The sequence below is a fragment of the Cebidichthys violaceus genome, unplaced genomic scaffold, assembly GCF_023349555.1.
Source record: "Cebidichthys violaceus isolate CVI_PGR_0920_01 unplaced genomic scaffold, fCebVio1.0.p SCAF_92, whole genome shotgun sequence".
In the NCBI taxonomy this organism is placed as follows: domain Eukaryota; kingdom Metazoa; phylum Chordata; class Actinopteri; order Perciformes; family Stichaeidae; genus Cebidichthys; species Cebidichthys violaceus.
The window spans coordinates 85,431-109,741 of NW_027176978.1; the positions used below are offsets into that span (position 1 = coordinate 85,431).

A 24,311-nucleotide genomic window follows, 5' to 3' on the forward strand; every position below is an offset into this window, starting at 1 on the left:
TGTTACATAATGAATAATAAGCAGGAAATCGTATTTACTTGTCTACTTCATTCTTCCGTTTCAGGTGCAACCCTTTTTTTGTTCGCTGCATTAAGCCAAATAATATGAAGGTAGATTTTCGGACATTCTGTGTTTCTACTGATGACACGGATCATTTGCATGCATGAGTTCAGCCTCACTGTGTCCCGACAGTCATTCTTTGTCAAATGTGCTCACATCCGTGTTTAGCAACCAGGTGTATTTGAGGACGACCTGGTCAGCTGCCAGCTGAGACACTCAGGTGCCCTCGAGACCATTAGGATCCGTCGAGAGGGTTACCCGGTCAGAATGCCATTCTACGTCTTCCTGTTCAGGTAACACACACCACACACACACACACACAGTATTAATCACTGGATGGTGGACGGCACTAGGCAATCAGCCATATTTATAGCCAAATTGAATAAGACATTGCATTTGTTTGTGTGTTCGTGTACATGCATGTGAATGTGTGTCATCCCCAGGTATAAGTCCCTGGTGGGGCTACCAGAGCCTCCAGCTGCAAATGGAGAGAACTGTGTGATAATGCTGAGTAAGCTGTGTCTGCTCAGACCAGGAGACTACCACGTAGGAGTCACAAAGGTGAGGTTCTCCTCTCGTTTGTTCATGTTAACCCTGATTCAGAAATACATAAAGAAACAGCGACACGAGCTAACAACATGTATGTGTGTGTGTGTGTGTGTGTGTGTGTGTGTGTGTGTGGCAGCTGTTTCTGAAGGAGGACATCTACCAACTTTTGGAGTGTAAACGGGAGCGCTCGCGTCAACTTGCGGCTCTCACACTGCAGCGGTACACCCGCATGTTCTTCGTCAGGAAGCGCTTCGTGGCCTTCCGCAAAAAGATCATCGGGCTGCAGGCACAGTGCCGAGGCTTCCTCACAAGGTCGGCTTCTCTGGTTTCGCAAGCATGAACAGATTTGTGGAATATCCACCAAGTAAAAATAAAACTGGTTCTCACATTTAAATGAGACGGTATGTTAGGCCACTCACGTTTACCATCGACTTTGTGTGGAGCAGAGTAGTGAGGGAGACAAATTAAGGGAGACACCAACACACTGACAGACAACACTGTCTTATAGGGAACACATAGATTTATTAAATTATGGTACAGTATGGCCCTTTTTTTAAGGGACGGTATATCATTTAAATCAATGGTAGGCAAAATAAAAACACCTTTATATGTTGGTCATATTAGCTATTAAAGGAACAAACATGACGATATTAGAGGATCACCGTCAGCAACATCTTCCAACCAGCCAGCCAGGCTAGCGGTGCCTTCTGTGACAAAGGACCTGTACTTGTAGCATGCCTGCAACGGTTTTTCTCTTTGTACATGGAACAAAGGTTCCTCAGGAAATGGGATCAAAACCATGACATTAGATCTGAGACATGTGTTAATGGTGTTACTCCAATTCTTCGTTCTGCCCTACAGGAAGCGCTATGTGAAAATGAGGGAGAGTCTAGTTCGGTTCCGCTCTCTCGTCCACATGTACGTCAACCGCAAGCAATACATCAAGGTACGCTTCAAAGGGCAACATGTCTCCTTTCATTTCTAAGGGATGCAACCTTTCCATGCCCACATGAGTCACTTATGGTTATACTGTTGAAAACATCACCCACTTTTGTTCCAATTTTAGTGCGTCAGCACCGTCTTGCTCTGGATCGAAGCGGAAGTGTTCAGTGTGTGATTTCTGTGATCTGTTTGCAGAGGAAGTTTAACGCTCAGAGGAAAGCCGAAGAGGAGAGGAGGAGGAGAGAGATGGTGAGATGGAGCTTTGGACAGTGTACGCGCGGGACTTAAAAAACACAGAAATGTGTCTGTAAAAGTAGCATGTTTTCACTCCCGCAAGACAGGAAGGTTTCGGCAGTCGGCCATTAAACATTAAAAACTCTTTCAGGAGCTGACCAAGAGGGAGGTGGTGAACGTCACACACTTGGTGATCCCTGCGGAGCTGGGCGCGCTGCTGCAGGCAGCAGGAGGTCTGTTAATGTCTGTCTTTTCTCTCTGTGAAGTCCACGTTAATGCGAACACACACACACACACACACACACACACACACACACATTATTCATGAACCAAAAAGCTGAGCACTTCGCTCGGCTCCGTGAGTGCGTCTCTTCTCATCAGCGCTGACGGTGTCAGCACTGATTGACTTGAATAGTCCTGACAGAGAAGGACGAGAGTGGCTTCAGCTGATAAATAAACCATGAGAGAAAAATTTCGACTGTATGCAACGGTCCATTAGTAATAGAAAGTAGCGCGGTATATGTATCCTAGTAGCATCTTCTTTTTTAGTATTCCTGTCGAAATGTACTTTAAAGGGCTCCATGCACCTACAGTATACAGTATGTATGCTGGTTGACTTGTCATTTGTCCTTGTCTCTCTCTCTCTCTCTCTCTCTCTCTCTCTCTCTCTCTCTCTCTCTCTCTCTCTCTCCTTCTAGTCAGGAGGGAGTTGCACTCAGACTGTCTGGCTCTGCTTCAAGCTCCTCATATCCAGGAAGAGGCTCAACTCACTCTGCCTCTGGACATCAACAACTACCCGTTCTACCGCTATGTGCAGATCTACTTTAGGGTGAGATGTCTGCTCGTAGTATTACAGTCAGCCTGGAACGTGCAGCATAATGTGTACGTTGAATTTCTATTTATACAATGACGAATCATAACGGAAGTTATGAAGAGACTCTTCTCGTGTAGATCACGTCTAGACTGTGCTCTATAATTTACAGAGACCCGACATCCCACATGAGCAAGCATTTGGGCGACAGTGGCAAGAAAAAAAACCTCCCCTTTAACTGGTAGAAACCTCGGGCAGAACCTGACTCTGGGTGGGCGGCCATCTTTTGACCAGTTGGGTTGAATTAGAGACAGAGAGAAGACAGAGAGAAGACAGAGACAGAGAGAAGACAGAGAAAGAGAGGGAGAGAGAAAGACGGCAACAACAGTAATAGCACAAAAGCTATAATAACAATAATAGAAAAAAGACTAATAAAAATAATAATAGTCGTGGTGGATATAATGGAATGATAATAATACTAGCAGTAACAATGATTAAATCAATAATAATAGCAGTAATAATGATAGAAATATGACTGATAATGATATATGAAAAAGATCTGGTAAAAATAGTAATAGTCAAGGTGAATATAATAGAACTATAATAATAATAATACCATAAATCATAGTATATATATATATATGACTACTATTACTACTACTAATAATAATAGCAGCAGTGGATATAATAGAATGAAAACAGCAGTTATTGTAGCAGTCATAGTAGTAATGTGCGTTCCAATACCCATACTACCATAGTATGCCCGAAAAATATTTATTTTGTGCCATTTTTGTACATAGTGTGTCAAATGTAGTAAGCCAAAAATACCAGGATGTACTGCATCCGGTCGCATTTTGCAGTATGCAAGCCAGCTTTTCTGGCTATTCTAACGCACAATCCTCTGCGCAGCGGATATATGAGCAAGAGGGTCAAAGGTTAAGGTGAAATGAAGTAGTATCTCCCAGTTGAATTCATACTATATACGACAGTGCATACTTTGTAAGGGCTGCTGCTGTATGTAAGAAAACGTGTGCGCTTCGGAACGCAGTGCTCAATTTTTAATCGATTTATAATAATGGCAGCAGGCGCAGTCACCAGGTGTAACCTTTGGAAATATCAAGTTGTTCCTAAAAACACTGTAAAACTTTTGTCTCTGCAGGAACCAAAGTTTGGGATGTTGACGGCACCTCTGGATTCACCTCTGACCCGTGTGGAGGAGGACTTCCGAGGGGAAGCTGTGCAGCTCTTCATCATGGTAGGCGGACTCCATTTACCCATGAATCTGCACTACTGTCCTTTACGAAGATACAGGCACACACACACACACACACACTGCCAAGGCTCCACTGATACCGTCTCCAGTGGCTCGCTGCCCAGATTCACCATCTAGTCCCGGCTTCTGTGTCACTGTTGTTCTATGAAACAACTTTTTAAACATTAGTCAAGCTGTACAAGTTATACTGTGAATCAATAAAATACAGCTCTTTGTGGCCAGGACATAGGAAAATGTATTTTCATAGCATTTCTCTCTCGTCATGGCTTGTCCCAAATTGAAAGTATTACGTTACAGTACAACAATACACAACATGCGACAAGCCAATGTAATGTTTGCCTTTGTTCTGCTTTCAGGTATTACGGTTCATGGGGGACCCTCACCTGAACGGGGCGCAAGAAAACATGTTTGGGAATTACATCATCCAGAGGGGCCTGTCGTCTCCAGGGTTACAGGACGAGATCCTGGCTCAGGTCGTCAACCAGGTGTGGAGGAACGTGAACTATGACAACGCCGAGAGAGGCTGGCTGCTGCTGCTGGCGTGTGTCTGCAGCTTCGCGCCGTCGGCCAAGATGGACAAATATCTGCTGAAGTAAGACATCGTCTCTTACACATGCGAACAGAAATCCTATTGCTGAAAATATACCTTCACATGCAAATGGTAATTAGTAAGTGCAACATGAATCATGCCTTAAATGAGGTTGGAGGGTCAAACGTTGAACCTCAGTGTGTCCTTTCCCTCCAGGTTTGTGTCTGACCACGCCCCTGCTGGCTGCCAGGCGTTACTGCAACACAGACTCATCCAAGCCAATCAGAAGACTCAGCTCGGATCAGGCTCCACCCCCGAGACCGCGCGGACCTATCCGCTGTCGCTGCTGGAGTGGACGGCCAATAGGAAGAAGGCCAGCATGGTGTTGCACGTGCACTGTTTGGACGGTGAGATGCATCTTGCATTTTTTTTTTTTTTACATTACATCGCGCAGTTTTTACTTCTTTGTGCTTTTATGTCAGAACGCTGAGAGCAGATCAGGCGCAGACAATTACACAAATATTCACAAAATATACCGCATCTAATGTTTCCCTTTAAATTCAGCTGTACAACAAATCTCCCACTTTATCATTAAATGAGCACAGTAAGATGCAGAGGTCAGATTTCATATATGTACCAGTATGTATGATATGTATTTGTTTATTTTCTCCGTAGGAGGGTCATTCTTGTGTCCGGTCCATTCCTGGACCAGTGGAGAGGACTTAGCAGGGCACATACTGCGCCACAGGTGATGATGTCTCATATTAAGTATAAGACATCAACGTTAACATACAGTTATATTGTACAGTGCGTAGTGCTTTGAATGCGAGGTATTTGAAGCGTGTGATCTTGCAGGGGAGTGTCCGACTGGTGGAGGGGGAGTTCAGTTCTGATGAAGGAGCACGGCCAGTGGGTGGAGTTAGTGGGTCACGACTATGTGATGGACCTGATTGCGGACCTGGAGCTTCCGCCCGACTTCCCAAAGCAGAAGAGCTACTTCATCATCAGCACCGACGACCCGGCCAGAGTCCGAGCAAACGCCAGCCTGTCAGTACACAAAACACGCGCAAATACATGCGTGTACAAATATTTAAAATGTGGATATCAAAGAAATGTATTTACCTTTTGCACATTTTCCTCTTCTCAACTCTCTTTCTCCTCTCGTTTCGTGTTCTCTCCTCTCCTTTCTTACTTTCCTCTCTTCCTCTCTCCTTTCCTGTTTTCTCTCTCCCTGTTCCTCTTCCTCTCTCGTCTCCTCTCTTCTCATTTCCTCTCCTCTTGTCTTCCTCTCCCCTATCCTCTCCTCTCTTCCTGTCTTTATACCTCTCACCTCTCCTCTCCTCTCCTCTCTTCACCTCTCTTCTCTTTTTCGTCTCTCCTGTCTTCCTGTTCATCTTCCTCTCACCTCTCTCCTCTCTTATTTCCTCTCCTTTCCTCTCTCATATCCTCTCCTCTCCTCTCCTCTCCTCTCCTCTCCTCTCCTCTCCTCTCCTCTCCTCTCAGTGCTTTGTTTGGCAGTGGCTTTGAGTCAGATGAGGAGCTTCCTCCTGCCTTTCCTCTCCGTAACAGCAGACCGGCCTACAGTTTGCCTGACTCTGACGGTTACTACAGCCACGGTACACAAACACACACAAAAATGTCCTAAACTTTACTGCGTGCATCTATCAATCCGAATATCCACAGCAGTAGAAATCTATTGTATCTGCAGACAAGGTCAGATGTGAGTCCTGTCCTGAACACGTTTAAAGCTGCTCTGCTGTCTGTCTGTGTCCAGTAGAGTCGGATGCGTTCAGTGACGGTCAGACTCAGAGAGGAATGGACCGCTACCTGGACAGTCTGTTTGACCCGGTGCTGTCGGACAGCAGCATAGTAAGTACTGACGAGAAGCATCACTTCCTAAACAGACTTTCCCTCCTGCTTTGGAAATACATAAACGCGGAAACAAGTTGATTCATCAATTAGTTTGTTGCCGGTGTCGGGAATTAACTTACTTCGTCGTGGTTTCATTATTATCAGAAAAAAAACAACCTTTTATAGACGAATCAATCAATTCACGAATTGGGAATAAAACAGATTAAAACACGAAGGAAATTGTCTTTAGTCGCAGCTCTGAAATGCATAAAAAACTGTCACGTCATGCTCCCTCCACCTGATCTGCCCTCTGAGTGTGAACGGAGCGGAGTGTTGACGGATAAGTGGAACATGTGATCCACCGCTTCTGTTTGTGTATGAATGGAGCAGACAGGAGGGGTGATTAGGTTACTGAGTGACCTACCGTATTGAACTGCAACAGCAGGCAGCACTCGTGCATAGCACTGTTCTGTTACCAGCTTCGCACTTTGTGTTCTCGGTAAAACAAAACAAAAAGGGACGAAATTCAGTCAGTGCAGGTATGATTAATGTGTTAACTAGGGTTCTTGTATTTTCATGAAATAGTCCTCGAGACCCTTTTTGATGAGACGTCTTTGGTTTTTTATTATCAGCCATCAATGAACCAGTGTGGCCGGTAACATTAGACCATTTCACTTGAATTTCCTGTTGATGAAGTTTGAGCTTCTGTATTCTTTGACTGCTGAAGTTCAGATACAACTGCTGCTGCTTGAAATGTAAAACACCTCACTTTAAAAAAAAAAAATGCATTTTTTTTTTTGTGGGAAAATAGTGATTTTAGTTTTGTTGTGTTCAGACAGTGGGGTTTGTGATGTTGCAGAGGCGTTTGTTGGAGACTCGTACCACTTCTTTAGGAGTTTCTGTCACTCGTGTGTGTGTGTGTGTGTGCTGGAGCTTCTCCTCCAGTGTGTACGGTACTTCCTGCAGAGTATTCAGTTCCTATACCTCGACTGACGCACTCACAGAGGGTCTGAATCCCTCTCTCTTGTTCCATTAGTCTCTCCTTTTTCTAACACACTCACACACACACACACACACACACACACACACACACACACACACACACACTTCATGTCTCTCAAACTCCGCTTTCTCAACATCTCCAACGGTCCTTTTCCATCTGCTGAATCTCTGTTACCTGTTTCTCTCCGGCTACCAGGACATGGAAAGAACTGGAAGTTTGTCAGCCAGGATGAAGGGAGGAGGAGGTATAGGCATCGCAGGAGGAGGAAGAGGAGAAGGGGAGAATCAAACGATCCCCAGCCGACCTTACCCACCAGGGATACATCCCGGAGGTAAAAACACTCACGTCTGTGTGTGTTTTCTGTTTTATTTAGTTGTATGTCTTTGCTCTGTGTTTAACTTCATGTAGTCACATATTATTATTTTATTACTCTTCTTTTGTCTTTCATTTTTTTGGTCCGTGTTTTTTATTTTCTGGCCCTTCTTTTGTCCTTTTTCTCATTACTGACATCAATAATTCAGCTTGTTCTAAATTGGTTCTAAATCCTCTGCGTTAGTCTCAGGTTGACACGTAGTTAGATCGATAAATAGTCCCCTGAAAGCTGGAAACAGTGCCAAGTTTCAAATGTTTTGGGTTGCTCTGTTTTCAACCTTCATTCCCTCGTCAAAGTAAAGAACCAACAGGCAGACAAAAAAATTCGCTCAGTTGACACAAAACTCACAAAACTGCATTTTAGACCTTAAAGTCCTCCACAAACATTTCAGCCACATTTTTGAATTACCACAAATTGAGCCCTCAGTGCTTTAAAACGTTTTACTGATTACAGCTACTGCAAATTCTTGCTAAATACATCTCCTTTGTCCAAAATGCTGATGTTGTGGTAGATGTAGTTTGGTAAATTTATATCTCAAAACCCGATTTGACAGTATTTTGAATTCTATCCTCATGTAAACTATTCCAGTGAATGAAATCGAGCATCTTTAAACAGCAGTTTAAACTATTTTCTCTTGATAACTGAATTGTTGACAATAGTTAGAAATCATCCCTCACATGCACCCTGTTGATTTCCAGGTCATGAGGTCATGCTAATGTCCACTCAGACATCGTGCTGTGTGCGTTAGAGACACATGGTTTCAAGTTTTAAATGATAATTCTGCTTCTTCCTCCTCAAAATACCCGACCTCAACTCACTGCTTTTATTATTTCCACATTGTTGCAGGGTGAGGGCTAAAGTGTCTCAGCGACACTGAACAGCACTGAGGTGTAAACGTTCAGGTGTACACTTCACCAACCTTAAACTGTAGCGTAGAGGCTCTAATGAGCAGTCTGCCCTCATAGATAATGCATGGAGAGCCATTCACTGTAACCACAGGTGACTCCTTTACTCTCTATAGGCGTCTGTCACTCTCATCCTCTCTCTTTTGCGCCACACAGGATTCTCTATCAATCACATTATCATTTGGTTTCTCTGCTCATTTAGTCACTGCCGTCCTTTCTAACGACTGTTTTGTGTAGTCGTCTCTTTGTCGCTGTATAAAAGTTCATGTACATTAAATAATCATTCACAAACGTCAAGATCACTCCTTTTGTTTTCTCCCGTATTTCCCTCTGTCTTTGGAGAATATACGGTGAATATTTTCAAGCTTCTGAATATCGAGGAGTCCAGTTTTATGTCGCCCAACTAGCTGTACAACGGACAGTGTGTTGAGCTAGAATTAATTATGTTGAACTAATTAGTAAACTAATGCGTCTCTCCCGGTCGGACAAGGTGCAGCAGAGAGAAGCAACAGCAGTGACGACTGTGAGAGAAAGAAAAGGCGATGAAGGAAATTACTGCCTTTTATTTCATCTCAAACTAAATATGCACACAGTGTGATGGATAGCTTTCCTACACTTTGAACACTTGCAATTTTGGATCTAAAATTTCAAACGTATGCTTAATATCATTACATTTACTTATTTATTCAAAAATAGGCCATAAGCAGGCTGCACATTTTTTCATTACACAGTCAATGTAAACTTGAAGCATCAGTAGAAATCCATTTTCAACTACAGATAATATGTAGCAAGCAAACACTTGGAAACATGCTAATGTTTGACAGGTAATATTTACAAGGTAAATCGGTAAATTGCCGATTAGCTTGTCCGGTTTTTGAAAATACCAAATATAGCCAGGGTTGGTAATCTGAAAAACTCGTAAGAGGATGCTAGATTTTAAGAATTATCCAACTAAAAAAAAACCAGCCCAGTGTTTCCATATCTTCTCCAATGAAAGCAGCTAGCATCACTAGCTCCAAAAGTAGCTAAATCTAGTGAGTAAGTCACCAAGTTACAACCTGACAGCCTGTCCCTTCAGGCCTCCCTCCAAGGCCACGCCCCCAAAATACTTTTTGGGGGCGTGGCTTTGGAGGGGTACGCACATTGAGTCAACGGGCAGAGTGTGATCAGGCAGACAGGGCAGGTCGTCCAATCATTACAGTCCTGCGACAGCCCCATATATACAGATTTTTGTCATAGCATTTGATTTATTAATTGCTGTCCGGATATAATGAGAATTTCAACAAATATAAAGTGTTTTTGAAGAAGATTACCAACCCTAGCTTTAAGTCCATGTGAAACAGAGGCGGAGTCCTGGAAGCTGCACTGTTCCTAACTCTGACCCTGTTCCCTGACCTGTCGCTCCTCAAGCTGTGCCAGTGCTTCCAGTAGCAGGAGGAATGATGCCACCCATCCCTGCCATGCCAATCCCCTCCCACCACCATCACCACGAACAGCACCAACACCAACAACAACACCAACAACAGCAGCAGCAGCCTCAGCCTCAGCCTCAGCCTCAACAACGGCCACAACAATTCCACCAATACAACCTTCCCCAACACCCCGACAACCAACAGACTTCTTCCACTGTCACTCCTTCCACACGTGTAGCGCCCAACCCGTCGCCCACTCGTGCAGCCGCCGCCGATAGAGATAATGTAGCATCCCATGTCCCCGGCGTCCCCGGCGTCCCCGGCCTGCCGGCGGTGCCCTCGCTCCCTGTCACGCCTGCGGTTCCAGGCTTGCCTGTGATGACAGGTGTGATCGGTTGTGCGTTCCAGCATGTTTGGCCAGAAGCATGTTGGCATTGTGGAGTCACAATTTGTGTTTGATGAAAGTCCGGAAGAACTTCTTTGTACCTCACATTTCATTGTGAGGTTGTAAAGATCCTCTGTGTGGTTTGTTTGAAGTGGAGGAGCCTACAGGGTCTTTTGCTGTGAGCTGTGTGTGTTTTTCTACTGTTGTTCTGCAACAGAATCCTCTTTACTAAATGATGTCTATGTTCATGTGTTTGTACTTGTCTAGGATCGGAGCAGACAGTACTGACTCAACAGCAACAGGCCATCATCAACCAGCAAGCTATCATTCTGGTATTATACTTTTTATGGACAACTCTGATATTACTGTTGAAGTATTTGTGTGAGTTGCATGAAAATATATGGTGCGTGTGTGTGTGTGTGTGTGTGTGTGTGTGTGTGTGTGTTTTGCAGGCCCAGCAGATGACCATGCAGGCCATCGCGATCCAGCAGCAGATGTTGTCTTCCTTCCCCCCCGTTGCCCCAGCGCCCCAGTCGCCACCCTCACATTATCACACACACCTGCCACAACGTTCACACACAACCAGCCCAGTGAGTAAACACACACACACACACACACACACACACATACACTGCATGAACACCTGCCAGCATGCATGCAAAGACGGAAATATTGTCTTGGAATAAATACATACTCGGCTGTATCACTTCCATGTTTTTTCTGCAGACCAAAGAGAGAGAAGAGTCGCCGTACAAGTCTGCTGGTGTTCAGCGACAAACGAGTATGTTTCACACTCTCAGGGTCAAACTATCACTGCCATGATTACAGTGAAGCTGCAGGATGACCCGTGCTTTTCTAGCTGGGTTTTCTTAAACAAAAAGTTACTGAAGTATTCCAACAAGACTGTAAAGAACAATATTGATGCATTGTGACTTTGTGATTTGTGGTTAGAAAACTGCTAAATCCAATTGTTAAACATCTGCACATGATCTAATAGAAAGTGACATTCCAGGTCCAACACGTGGCCCCCCTCCTGAGGACTTGGTCCGATCCAGTGCAGGTAACACAGAGCGCATCGATCCCAGCCACGACATCAAAGACATCATCAAACAGCACCAGCCTGCTGACGTGACAACTTCTGCTGGACCTGCCACACAGAGGTAACACGCTAATGATTTACTAGCAAAAATATGAATATTTTTATTATGTTGTTGTCGGTCTAATCATTTATGTGTGTGTGTGTGTGTGTGTCTAGGAAAAGTGATGGAAAGATGTTTGGGAAGAAGCCAGACCCACATGATGAAGCTATGGAGATCCTTAAAGATCAGATGTCAAACCCACCACAACCGGTACCCCAACTCCGCACCTAGAACACACACACACACACACACACACACACACACACACACACACACACACACACACACACAAACACACACACATGCACTTCCACGCAAACTAACATAATATCTGACCTTTTTGTTGTTGCCTCAGACTCAAAGGAAGCCTCAATCCTTCCTACGTAAAGACGAGGGAGGACTTAAGGTTTCCAAGACGACAAAGTCTCGCCCTGCGGGGCCAACCAGCTCGAGCGTAAGCCCCGCCCCTCCACCAGGTGATCTTTTTACACACTGATGTGACATCAATCCCCAGTAATAAACAGCAGAATGACAGAAAGCTCTGGACTCATTTCACACGTGCATGTGAATGTGTGTGTGTGTGTGTGTGTGTGTGTGTGTGTTTCTAGTCTCTAGAGACTTGCCAGTAGAGAAGGAGATCATTCAGACTCAACTCCACAGCAGGACTAGTGATGAGTATTATACGTACTCCAACGTCCCGTGGAAACTCTACATGAGGAAAGAGGTGTGTGTCATGAGCGCACACAAGCACATTAAACATTTTTTAATATCATCGTGTTGATTATTTAAGATCAAAATGAATATTTCCATTGTTGTTTCCACGTTCTTTGTTTCCTTGTCTGTTTACAGGTTTTCTATCCTAAAGAGACCTTCAACAGTCCACTGGTTCTGGACCTGATCTTCAGACAGGTTGATTCATGCATTCATTACTTATTTACATTTACTTGTTCCTCCATTTTTTTATGTTAATTTGTTCACTCAGGTTTAGTTTTTCGTCATAGCAAAGTCTAGATTATGGTAATTATGCTCATAGTTAAGATCATAAGGATTTATTGAAAATAAACTGCCAAAAGTAGTGATTTTATTATAGATAAATAGAGGGGGAGAGAGACAGAATCAGTTTGATGTCCATAAGAAGGTTCCTGTTAAAAATACAGGTTTTTTTTTCCTAAACACACTTTAGGTACTTTAGGTATGATTGACTTTTGCTTTAATGCCGATACTTATTCACAGCAGGAATAAAGTGATTTTTATTCCTGATTGTGTCCTGCAGGTTGTACACGACACCTTCTCTGAGGCCTGCATCCGAATCACCCAGGAGGAGAGACAGAAGATGAAGGCTTTGTTCGGTAAATAACTTGACTCTGTGATGTAATGACTCATGGACCCTACTACACAGTATACTTTTCAACATTTACATAACTCCTTCTCTGTGTCTTTGACAGCTGAGAACAAAGTGGACCAGGTCTCAGGAACGCACGACGAGAACGCGAAGAAGAAAGTGGTCGTCATGGCCAGAGACTTGTGGGAGATTTACTTCTCCCGACTCTTCCCAGCCTCTGTGAGTTCTGGTCTCTTTCTTGGCGTATCGGAGTTAAACTGAAAAGTGCCGCCGTTCCCTCTCAAAGCAGCCATCAACCTTCACTTGGCTTAGATTTTAACTTGTGCCTGTGTACTCCATTTCATGTGTGTGTGTGAATGTGTGTGTGTGTGTGTGTGTGTGTGTGTGTGTGTGTGTGTGTGTGTGTGTGTGTGTGTGTGTGTGCGTGCGTGTGTGTGTGTGTTTTCCAGGGCAGTGTGGGGACAGGTGTGCAGGTGCTGTCTGTGTCTCATAAAGGTATCAAGCTGCTGAAGATGGTGAGGAGTAGCTCTGCTTCAGACTACTTCAGAGTGCTGAGGCCTTACAGGTGAGACTCAAAGTCCGTCTGAGTTCTTGAACACCCATCAAACATGAGAGGAGGTGAACTTCGCTGTTCATAGTTGTCTTGAATGTTATCGTTTTCTCTTTAAAGTCATAATTCAAATAGAATAAACCCCCAAAAAGTCAGTCAAGTGACGTTTTTTTCCAGTTGGCTGTGTCTCATGCGCCAGTGATTTGACCCGAGACCCCTGTATGTTGACTTCCTGGTGTTTTTTTTTTACACATCACTTCCTGCTCAGCTACTCGGACATCCTGTTCGTGTCGATTCCATCTAAGAACATGCTGGAGTTCAACCTGACCAACGAAAAGCTGATCCTGTTCTCGGCCAAGGCCCCGCAGGTCAAGCACATGATCGACTACTTCCTCACAGAGCTCAAGAAGGTCAGAGGGCGTCTGTGTGAGTGTGTGTGTGTCTGTTGATAATACAGTTATTCATGCTGAAGAGTCTTACAACTCAAAATGTTGCTCTTTGTCACCATGTTTGCACTGTTCTGTATGTCCCAATTTTTGTTTTTTGAGCCACAAGTGTATGTTCTGCTGAACCGACTTGGAGACCAGTAATTATAACTGTTTTATTTATACAGTATTTTTATATAAAGGAGAATACATTTATTTTTATTTTGAATGCAGTGAGTGCAATAAACAAGACGGGTTAGACATAAAATATTGGCAAAAGATCCATACGGCAGATGAAACGGATAACCGGCGTAACGCAAGCTTTCTGTAGAAGATTTAAAATCTCAATCCCAATCTGAGATAACCCTGATGACACCACTATGACATCACCAGGGTTACTCTCAAAGGAGGCTCCAAGCGACAACCTCCTGGTCTGAAAAGTGAAGCCAATGCGGTTGTGTCTTAAACTTGCATTCTCTTTAATGGCCATCAGGGGGCGACTCCTCTGGTCGCAAAAAGAAGTCTGATTGTATAGAAGTCTATGAGAAAATGACTCTACTTGATTTATTACCACCGTCTGCGGACCACTGTGGATTTTACAGCTCGTCTTTGTCAACATGTCGCATCTCTGTCAGGACTCGGAGTACGTGGTGGCGGTGAGGAACTACGTCACTGAGGACAGGACGCTGCTCAGCTTCCACAAAGGAGACATCGTCAGACTGCAGCACATGGATGGGCTGGAGGCCGGTGAGACGCACACTCGGGCACATTGATGTGTTTCTGTCAGCCATGTACAGTGTGTCCCCGCTTCTCTGTGCTTCATGCCATGTCTGTCACGCTCTGTGTGTGTGTGTGTCTGTGTGTGTGTGTGTGTGTTTATGTGCATATGTATGTATGTGTGTGTTCAGGCAAACATTACGGCTGCATAGTGAGGAAGAAGGTCATGCTTCTGGAGGAGCTAAAGAGAGACACTCCTGAGTTTGGTGGGTTTTGCAGGACCGTTACAGCCTGGTGGGGTCCGTTGTGTGTCTGTTTGCTGTCTAGTTTAGTATTTTAGTCGAGCCTTATTTTCGATGTCCTTGCCTTTTTTTTTATGTTGTTGATTTAACTGAACTTTAGTATGCCTCAAAACTTTAAAAAAAGTGAATATTTTGTTTTTTCTCTTGTTAATTGGACACAACAGATTATTTTGAAGACACAACTTTCTGGTTTTCTGTGTTTTGCATGTGTTCTTTGTTTCCAACACTTGATGTGGGTTTTTTTTGTGGGTGTTATACGAGCCTCTTCGTATAACTTCTGGTGTGTGTATGTGTGTGTGTGTGTGTGTGTGCGTGTGTGCGTGTGTGCGTGTACAGGCTGGCGGTTCGGGGCTGTGTATGGAAAATCTGGAGTGTTTCCCAGCGAGTACGTGCGTCCTGTGGCCGCTCCAGACTTTCTGGTTCTCCCTGCTGAGCGCGTGGAGCCTCGAGACAGACAGGGACGAGTCGCTGCATCGGCTGCTATTGCTGTGGCGATGGGCTCGGCAGTAGCTGCCCATGAGCTTGACCTCTCCACAGAGGTGCAGACCAGGAAGTTTTTAACTCGCCTTACATCTGTACTTTTTCTAAACCACCAAATTTTTTTTATCTGAGCTCAGAGCGAGAATAACATTCAGATTTCAGCATGAATAATAACCCTATATTATGGTACAAGCTGCTGTTTATACAGTATATATTGGAATGTTTTGGTTTGCAGAAATGGAAATATTTTGCAGATAATTACATCTTTGGTGGTTCCTGTGGCACTGCTGCTTAGCTTTTTGTATTGCTCTGTGTTTGTTTGTGTGTATCAGGTAGTAAATGAGATGTACGGGGACGGTCTGAGCGCCGAACTGGACGATCTGCCGCTCCACAGCGGCCAGTACCACATGGCTGAGTTTGCCAAGAAGTACTTCAGAGAGGCGCAGAGGAACAGAAGGTCAAACACACACATGCTGCCAAAAATATTGTGAAAATATGTGAAAGTGTCGTGGACGTGTCGATGGGCATTTACACACGCGCAGTTCAAACCTGCTGCCTGTGTTTTCCCCACAGTGATCATAAAGCCAAAAAGGGGAAGGAGGGCAGGGACCCTGTTGACATGGTTAAATTCTCCAAGGTAAAACAGCTGAGTTTGCTTCAAAGCATTCAAAAATGTCTTTGTATTCTTTTAACATGTCTCCTTCATTTTAAAGCATACTGTCCGTTGTTTACGCTGCACAAATACACGTGCTGTTTCCTTGTTGTGTGTTTGTCCCTCCAGTCTCCGATCCAGGAGTCTCTGATCGACTTCTCAGACGGCGGCATGAACAGAGTGGCTGCCGACATCTTCTTAGGTGAGAGGGGAGAGTAAGGAAAGGAGGGATGGATACAGATAGGAGGTAGAGAATTTGCTGTTGTAGGAAAAGAAATACAGTTCCCAAAGAATGACAGATGGAGGGGGAAAAAAAAGGAGAAAGGGAAAAGAGACAAAATGTCTTTCCTCGTTGTTTTTTCGTCCAGCCATAATGAAGTTCATGGGAGACTTTCCACTGAAAGGTCAGACTGAACAGGACCTGGTCACCACTATACTGAAGGTACACACAGACAAACACACTCTTACATATTTGACTGGCTTTTAAAATACTAAAGATGATAAACAGATTGACTTACACGTGACGTGTCCAAGTGAAGAACGTCAACAACATTGTTGTCTTCAATGCATGTGCTCATGAATCCAGTTAAGTGGCGACCATGGCCTGATAAAAGATGAAGCCTACTGCCAGTTGATGAAGCAAGTCGCCGCCAACACCAGCTCCAAACCGTAAGACTCGTCAACATTTTACAACACGCGCTGACTGAGGACTTCTAGCGTGGCCGTAGAGAGGCTTACGTGTTACAGCTGTGTGTGTGTGTGTGTGTGTGTGTGTGTGTGTGTGTGTGTGTGTGTATATGTATTTTGCGTAGTGACAGTTGTCAGAGAGGATGGAGGCTGCTGTACATCCTGGCGGCTTTCCATCGCTGCTCCGATGTCATGAAGCCGTTTCTGCTGAAGTTCCTGCAGGACGCCTGCGAGAGCCCCGGGATGCAGTACCAAGGTAGACAAACCAGCCGTCGCGTCCGATGAAAAGATGCTGCAGCCCATCAACGACCTAACGCATCTCAAATCATATCGGTCCGTCTCCACCAGTCTGACGGTGGTCTTCGTTATCGTCTTAATCCATCACAGGTGTTGCCAAGGCATGTGAGCAGAATCTGAGGAGGACTTTTCAATATGGCGGACGTTTACAGTATCCCAACAGCATGGAACTCAAAGCTATGCTGGTCGGTCATGAGGTGTTCTTAAGGGCTTATATTTGGGAAAAATGTGCACCAAATGTAAAACCCACAAGCAAAAGACTAATAATTTAATGAGTGCTGTGGGCATGAATGTTTAGAAGTTTAAGTTTTAGGATTTGTTAACTTATACTACACTAATTAGGCTGCAGTAGTAGTGATACTTTTCTGAGATACTTTAGGCGACTGTCATGTTAAAGTGTGAGTTTGTTTAGCAGCTGCTCTTAGTAGCAGCTGTACGCTCCACGCTCGTATGACGTTTCTCCTCTGATTGGTTGTCTGTGTGCAGGCTGGGCGGAGCTCCAAGAGACAGCTGTTCCTGCTGCCGGGTGGGATCGAACGGCACTTGAAAATCAAGACGTGCTCTGTGAGTGACACACGCACGCACACACACACACACACACACACACGGAGTGAAATGATCAATTCGAAAGAAAAGCATCGTGCAAGTGTGTTGCTGCATTCGTAGGGCAACATGACGGCAGCGTTGCTGAATTGCGAATCAATGTCTTTATTTCAGGTTGCTTTGGATGTCATCGAGGAGCTTTGCTACGAGATGGGACTCCACCGGGTGGAGGCTTTGGATGAATACGCCGTCTTTTTGGTCACACACAAAGGTTTACCGAGGATCTAGCGCGTCATAGTACAGACCTGCCATGCAAACACTGTTGATGTTGAGAAATCCACTACCGATAATAACCCAGGTGTGTTTCTGTGAAGGTCAGAACGTGCGTCCCCTGAACAAGCGAGAATACATCCTGGACATTGCTACAGAGGCAGAGCCAGTGGACGCCAACTACAGTCTGTGGTTCAGGAGAGTCATATGGAGTCTGGCTCTGAAACTCGACAACGAGCTTTATGTCACCATGCACTACAATCAGGTAGAGATCTGCGAAATGAAGCCGATGCCCTGTTTCTACTCGAGCTAATCCGGCCTGACGTTTTGGCTCACATTCTTCTGTGTGGCTGGTTTTAAATCTATTTAGACATGGAGGTACAGTAAATATTACCTCCAGAGGCCCGTTGGCAGAATTGCTGTCTGACGTTCTCCATTGGAGGACGTGATCCACGCCCCCGTGTTGTTAGCTTGACACATCAGCTGATGTCATTTGTAGCTTTGCCATTTGTGTGACGGCGGACTCACTTCAACGAGGACAGTCTGACACACACACACACACACACACACACACACACACACACACACACACACACACACACACACACACACACACGGAAGATGTGTCAAGATTTTTAATTTCCTGTCACAAAATGAGCAGTGACAAGTAAACTCTCTGTGTCTCTCGTGAAGGTGTTGCCAGACTACCTGAAGGCCTTGCTGAGTGTGGTTCCTCATGGTAAGGCCAGTGACCCGCATATGCAGCAGATCGCCAGACTGGCTGCCCTGCAGCACCGTGCCAAGGACACCGTCTACCTGCCCACCTTGTAAATACCGTCTACACAGACATACGCATACTTACTTTTTACCCTATCTAGCAGTGTCAGTGCTGTGATCTTTCCAGTCAGTTTCACACAGTTGAACCTCTGTACACAAATTGCTGACGATCACCCACTAAACATGACCCCACACATGCATACTGTATGTGACAATCGCAGGTGCATCCTTGCAAATTTGCAAACACACTTGCACATTGCAGAATGTATAACTGCTTCCTCTGATGCACCACCGGTTTGCTTTTTGTGTGTGATTGAAGGCGTGAGATGCAGGAGTGCGTCCCACCGCAGTTCTACGGCAAACAGGGTTCACAGCATTGGCTGAATATGGCAACTCAACACATGCAGCAGGTCCAGCCCTTAAACCCGAACCAGGCTCGTGCACAGTTCCTCGGTAAGACCGCAGCTAGATATAAATATATACGTAGATATAAACGGCTTAGTTACATTGGAAAGTAATGAAGATGATAATTGCTCCAAGCTGCACTTACCTGTCATGTAGCGGCTTTTCTTGAAAACGGGTGACTCTTGGCTTCAATGTGCTACCGTATTAAAAGTGACCCGTCCTGTGTTCGTCCCAGGTCTGGTCAGTGCCTTCCCCATGTTCGGCTCCTCCTTCTTCTACATCCAGAGCTGTAGCTCCGCCTCCATCCACGCCCCGTGCATCCTGGCTGTAAATCTGAACGGACTGCACTTTCTTAACAAGGATACTCATGTATGTCACACTCACTCACTCACTCACTCACAGTCACGCATACAAATCATCCACTTCAAGCAACCGATTCATTCTGTGTAATGTTACATGCTTCACATTCAAAAATATGGCAGCAGGAGTGTTTGTAACAGTATTAATTTGAAGCTTTACTGGTTTAACGTCGCCCAGATCAATTTACGCAAACTTCTGCAAAAACAGAATTATTCCAAAAATACAGAATTTGGCTCCCCCTGTTGGTCATCGTGTTCGCTGTCTGCTTTTATCTATTAAATCCTGTATTGTGCGTATGATTGTAAGTGTTTCTTGCTTGTTTGTGTATATATTTGTTTTGTGTGTGTGTGCGTGTGTGTGTGTGTGTGTGTGTGTGTGTGTGTGTGTGTGTGTGTGTGTGTGTGTGTGCGTGAATAGGAGGCCATGGTGCGTTTCCCTCTGAAGGAGGTCCAGTCAACTCGCACTCAGAGGCCGACTTCAGGCTCCAGTTATCCGTATGTGGAGATCATGATCGGAGACCTGCTCAACCAGCGCATCACACAGCTACAGCTGGAGCAGGTGTGTGTGTGTGTGTGTGTGTGTGTGTGATACAGACGGAGTTGATAAAAGAGAGCTGCAGTTACAATATGTGTATGTAGTTGTTTCTCTACTTTAATGTGTGTGTGTTGGTGTGAATGTGTGTGTTTTTGTTTGTTTGTGCATTTCCAGGGCCTGGAGCTGTGCCGAGTCATCGCCATGCACATGGAGAACATGTTGTCAGTCAGAGAAAAGAGACTCACTTTGCCACCAAGTGAAATCACCCTGCTATAACACAAAGAAGCACACACACACACACACACACACACACACACACACACACACACACACAGAGAAGTCACATTTTATGCCTCATAAATGAACTGCACCTACCTCTTTAGAGAAAATAGAATATTTTGATATGTACAGCTAATGTTTCTGTAATGTGACGAATGTATGGCGATGACGTTGATGACATAGTTTGCGAAAACAGGTGAACTCAATTAGAGCTGCAACCAAAGATTGTCTTCTTCATTCATCGTTTGATCTATAAAATGTCAGAGAAGAGCGAAACATTAAAATCATAATTTCTCACAGCCAAAGTTCAAAATGGCTCGTTTTGTCCAACCAACAGTCCAGACCCCTAATGTATTTATTTTACTATCGTAGAACAGTAAGAAAAGCAGCATTTTATATTCAATATTCACATTTGGGACAACGGAATATTTTAATTTTGGGGATTTAAACGATTATACTCACAGCATTAACATGAAGTATGAAACGGAACATGTATAGTTATCGTTATCTTTCTGAACATGACACGTACACTCGCTATATCATTCTACCTTACACATATTTTAACACACACACACACACACACACACACACACCACTGAGTGTAAGGCATTCATGTGTCTATCATGTAAGAAAGTCAGACTTCTATAAATGACCAAACACATTTATTTTTTTTAGTTTGACATTTTTAGCCAAAACTGTTTAAGCTCTTGTCTGCCATGGCTGCTTTATAGGGTTGAGACGATAATAGATGAGGCCTCTTTACTTTACTTTAACTTCCCCACTTCAGCAGAGTTGTATTAGCATTGATCCGAGGAGCAACACTGAATTGAAATGTGATCTTGCACCGAGAGTAGAAACCTCTGGTGTGGTTGGCTCTCCTCAAAGAAACTGAAACGTGTGAAACTCAAGTGTAACCTTATCTTCCCTTTAAACACTAATAGATGCTTGTGGTTTGACATGAAACATATTTTTATTCATGAGGCTAGAGTTAGAGTAGCCTACATAAATTATTTATGAACCCATAAGGTTTTGTTTTTTTTAATGAAAACGAGACAGGAAATCGTGACAAGAAAATATTTGAGGAAGCACATTTTTGGCGCACAGTTAAAGGCCACATCACCGAACTCTTTGCACTAATTAAAATGTTTATTTATACAATTTATATGTGTTTTTGTAAATAGCTGTTGTACATAACGAATGCATGTGAATAATACTGTACATTAAAGTTTGTAGCATAAATTACTCTGGTTATGTGGTTCATTTTAGTTATTAACATTTTCATAAACATGTACAAGTAGAATTTCAGAGGCATCAGAGAAAGCCAGATAACATACATATACATATATATGTATATATATATATATATATATATATATATATATATATATGTATATATATATATATATATATATATATATATATATGTATATATATATATATATATATGTATATATATATATATATATATATATATATATACATCAATTGAGTGCATAAATACAAGATAAAATAAGAGAATACTTAATATAACAGAGGTGAATGCTGCTCGTTTTCAGATTGACAGGTCAGTTTTATTATTTTTTAAAGATGACACAGATTTTTTGTTTCCTGAATTCTAGATTTCTGAATATTTAAATTTAAAATAATTTAAATATAAGACCACTTAATTTCCTCTCATTGGATGATACCAAAATAGAAAACAGCTTTTATCTTTATTTTTCGTCATTATTAACCGTCACAAGTAATTTTCTGTGTGATGGTTTCATTTTCTGTAACGGACTCGCCGTTTCACACTTTGTATCACCGGATGTAGGAGGGGACGTACATCCGGTGCGTCTCGTGCCACAAACCGAACGTACCCCTCCTCTCCACAGCGCTTTGGCTGTGTGGGCGTGTCTGAGTAATTGCTCGCAGATTTCTTCGCTCTCATTGGTTGACAACAACGGGGGTCCGTGTGAACCGGGAGTGGGGGGGAGAGAGAGAGAGCGAGGGGGAGAGAAAGAGACTGTGGTCAAACCCACCGCGACCTAAACAGCACCAGGAGGGAGAGGAGGGAGGAGAGCCGCAGCAGCGTCGCTTTCAGCCTGAATGGGCTAGTCGGTTAGCTTAGCTTAGCATCGTCCGACTGAACTCCCGTGTTTTCCTCTTCGTCTCCTCCTCCCATCAGTCCTGCCTCCACACCGCCCGGCTTCAACATGATGAAGTTTAGGTTTCGTCGGCAGGGCACCGACCCGCAGAGAGAGAAGATAAAACAGGAGCTGTTCGCCTTCAACAAGGTAAAGTAACGGGACGAGGGGAGAGGAGAGGAGAGGGGGGGTGGGTAGGAGAGAAAGGGAGCGAGAGGGTTTGCTCCTCCACTAAACTATCTATCTCTAAACCGGACCAGATTGTGTTTAAAGCTGTGCATTCTGCAGCATTTAGTCCCGGCCGCTCCTCCTCTGTTTTTCTGTTTGCAGCTCGGTGTGAGTGTGAGAGAGAGTGTGTGTGTGTGTGTGTGTGTGTGTGTGTGTGTGTGTGTGTGTGTGTGTGTGTGTGTGTGTGTGTGTGTGTGTGTTTTAGTGCAGGCTGGACTTGGACGCTCTCGGGGGCTTTGTTGATGTGTGTGCGTGTGCGTGTGCGTGTGTGTGCGTGCGCGCGCGCGAGGTTCAGTTGTTTTTACCCACCGCGTGTTAATTGGCTTTCACCCAAAAAACGAGGCCCCGCGTTCAAAAGTGATGCTTTTCACCAATAACTCACCTTTTTGTGGACGAAAACATCACTGTAATTAACCACAATGTCATTACGCCAGTGATGGGGGGGGGGTCAATAACTAGACTATTGTGGCGGTCAGTGTGGTGACAGTTTTGACCCTTTTCATGGATTTTCCATTAAAGCTTCCACAACACTGTAATGTTTAATATCTGACAGGAGGCGTGTTCCTGTCTGCTTCTGTGGTGCTTTGAGCCTAAACCTCTCGTTTTAGGGTTTGATTTCACATCCACATGGTTGTAAAGCAGTGTGTGTGCATCCTGAGCCTCCTCCTCACTAATCAATACTGAAATACATTTCAGCAGCTCCACTTTCAGTAATCCGCATCTTGTCACCACTGTAGCTGAACCGGCCGGAGTCTTAAAAGGTAGATTGAAGTCCGTGGATTGTACTGATTGATTGTGCAAATCAAGTATGAGTTGCAGGTGATCTTCTTGCATGACTTGCACATTACCAACTGTCTCTACACCGAGCTCCGCTGCGGCCTTGAGCTCGGGTTAGATGAGGCCGTTGTCACTCTAAAAGCACAGAGTTGTATCGCGCGCAGTGGATGACATGGCAGAATTAACCCCATCGCAACAGGATTATTTGAAATAATACAGCAGAAATGTGGAGGAAATACAGTGCGGTGTGATTTTTGGCGTTCAAGACCCGAAAAGTAGAGCTGAAACTAACAAATACTTTCATTATCAATTGATCTTTCATGTTAGTTTGATCTATTAAAGAGTGGAACATGTCCATCACAAAGTGAAATATTTAATTGCTTATTTTGTTGGATAATTGGTCCAAAACCCAAAGACTTTTCATTTACTATCGTACGTGACAAAGAGAAACGGCACATCTGAGAAGCTGGAACAAGAAAAACCAACAACAACAAAAAATCACTGAAACTAATTAATTGTCAAAATACATTGAAGTGTATTTAGAAAATGAGACGGTTGTCAGAAAAACAAGTTTATTCAGGTTGCCTGAAGAGTGCATCGCGTCTAAAGTCCACGAGCTGTTTGTTGCGCTGTGACAACACACACACACACACACACACACACACACACACACACACACACACACACACACACACACACACACACACTTTAAAAGTTTGGCACCAGCTGCCACAACTATCACAGAGGTGGTCTCTCAACAGGACTGTCACTTTGATGTGTGTGTGTGTGTGTGTGTGTGTGTGTGTGTGTGTGCGCGTGTGTGCGTGTCGTCAGATATTTAAAGAAACAAAGTGTCACTGAATTCATTCAACCTTTTGTTTAAATCTTGAGGAATCTTTGAGTGCACGCCTTCCTCTTATACGACATTAAATATACAATTGAAACAGAATTTAAGTACGTAAATACTTACCTGACAGCAGAACAGACTAGTTCATAATCATGGTTTTTAAATCAACCTTTATGTACAATTGTGTTAAGTTTTTTTTAACGTGTGTTGTAAAATGTTCCAAAACACTAAAAAGCAAGTTTCCCTG

At 43.9% G+C, this 24,311-nt stretch overlaps 2 protein-coding genes across 2 annotated transcripts in view; both read left to right on the forward strand.

Moving 5' to 3' along the window:
* Positions 1 to 20,628, forward strand: part of myo15aa (myosin XVAa) — a 36,724-nt gene extending 16,096 nt beyond the window's left edge. The window contains exons 23-68 of the mRNA XM_068704431.1: positions 65 to 110; positions 229 to 353; positions 504 to 621; positions 746 to 921; positions 1,471 to 1,555; positions 1,747 to 1,800; positions 1,937 to 2,022; positions 2,488 to 2,614; positions 3,756 to 3,851; positions 4,226 to 4,461; positions 4,615 to 4,805; positions 5,074 to 5,146; positions 5,254 to 5,445; positions 5,902 to 6,014; positions 6,173 to 6,267; positions 7,448 to 7,583; positions 9,941 to 10,327; positions 10,595 to 10,659; positions 11,054 to 11,108; positions 11,340 to 11,487; positions 11,583 to 11,676; positions 11,822 to 11,942; positions 12,075 to 12,190; positions 12,316 to 12,375; positions 12,740 to 12,815; positions 12,912 to 13,027; positions 13,258 to 13,373; positions 13,627 to 13,768; positions 14,419 to 14,530; positions 14,692 to 14,766; positions 15,139 to 15,341; positions 15,615 to 15,739; positions 15,856 to 15,919; positions 16,064 to 16,136; positions 16,303 to 16,376; positions 16,521 to 16,603; positions 16,747 to 16,877; positions 17,009 to 17,103; positions 17,405 to 17,482; positions 17,636 to 17,732; positions 17,836 to 17,996; positions 18,425 to 18,558; positions 18,828 to 18,961; positions 19,149 to 19,282; positions 19,691 to 19,831; positions 19,982 to 20,628. Of these exons, the coding sequence (XP_068560532.1) occupies positions 65 to 110; positions 229 to 353; positions 504 to 621; positions 746 to 921; positions 1,471 to 1,555; positions 1,747 to 1,800; positions 1,937 to 2,022; positions 2,488 to 2,614; positions 3,756 to 3,851; positions 4,226 to 4,461; positions 4,615 to 4,805; positions 5,074 to 5,146; positions 5,254 to 5,445; positions 5,902 to 6,014; positions 6,173 to 6,267; positions 7,448 to 7,583; positions 9,941 to 10,327; positions 10,595 to 10,659; positions 11,054 to 11,108; positions 11,340 to 11,487; positions 11,583 to 11,676; positions 11,822 to 11,942; positions 12,075 to 12,190; positions 12,316 to 12,375; positions 12,740 to 12,815; positions 12,912 to 13,027; positions 13,258 to 13,373; positions 13,627 to 13,768; positions 14,419 to 14,530; positions 14,692 to 14,766; positions 15,139 to 15,341; positions 15,615 to 15,739; positions 15,856 to 15,919; positions 16,064 to 16,136; positions 16,303 to 16,376; positions 16,521 to 16,603; positions 16,747 to 16,877; positions 17,009 to 17,103; positions 17,405 to 17,482; positions 17,636 to 17,732; positions 17,836 to 17,996; positions 18,425 to 18,558; positions 18,828 to 18,961; positions 19,149 to 19,282; positions 19,691 to 19,831; positions 19,982 to 20,083 (5,461 nt within the window). The 3' untranslated portion in view covers positions 20,084 to 20,628. The remainder of the gene's footprint in view (positions 1 to 64; positions 111 to 228; positions 354 to 503; positions 622 to 745; positions 922 to 1,470; positions 1,556 to 1,746; positions 1,801 to 1,936; positions 2,023 to 2,487; positions 2,615 to 3,755; positions 3,852 to 4,225; positions 4,462 to 4,614; positions 4,806 to 5,073; positions 5,147 to 5,253; positions 5,446 to 5,901; positions 6,015 to 6,172; positions 6,268 to 7,447; positions 7,584 to 9,940; positions 10,328 to 10,594; positions 10,660 to 11,053; positions 11,109 to 11,339; positions 11,488 to 11,582; positions 11,677 to 11,821; positions 11,943 to 12,074; positions 12,191 to 12,315; positions 12,376 to 12,739; positions 12,816 to 12,911; positions 13,028 to 13,257; positions 13,374 to 13,626; positions 13,769 to 14,418; positions 14,531 to 14,691; positions 14,767 to 15,138; positions 15,342 to 15,614; positions 15,740 to 15,855; positions 15,920 to 16,063; positions 16,137 to 16,302; positions 16,377 to 16,520; positions 16,604 to 16,746; positions 16,878 to 17,008; positions 17,104 to 17,404; positions 17,483 to 17,635; positions 17,733 to 17,835; positions 17,997 to 18,424; positions 18,559 to 18,827; positions 18,962 to 19,148; positions 19,283 to 19,690; positions 19,832 to 19,981) is intronic.
* A 1,474-nt stretch (positions 20,629 to 22,102) lies between these two features.
* llgl1 (LLGL scribble cell polarity complex component 1) overlaps positions 22,103 to 24,311 on the forward strand; it is a 32,066-nt gene continuing 29,857 nt past the window's right edge. The window contains 1 exon segment of the mRNA XM_068704461.1: positions 22,103 to 22,362. Within this exon segment, the coding sequence (XP_068560562.1) occupies positions 22,282 to 22,362 (81 nt within the window). The 5' untranslated portion in view covers positions 22,103 to 22,281.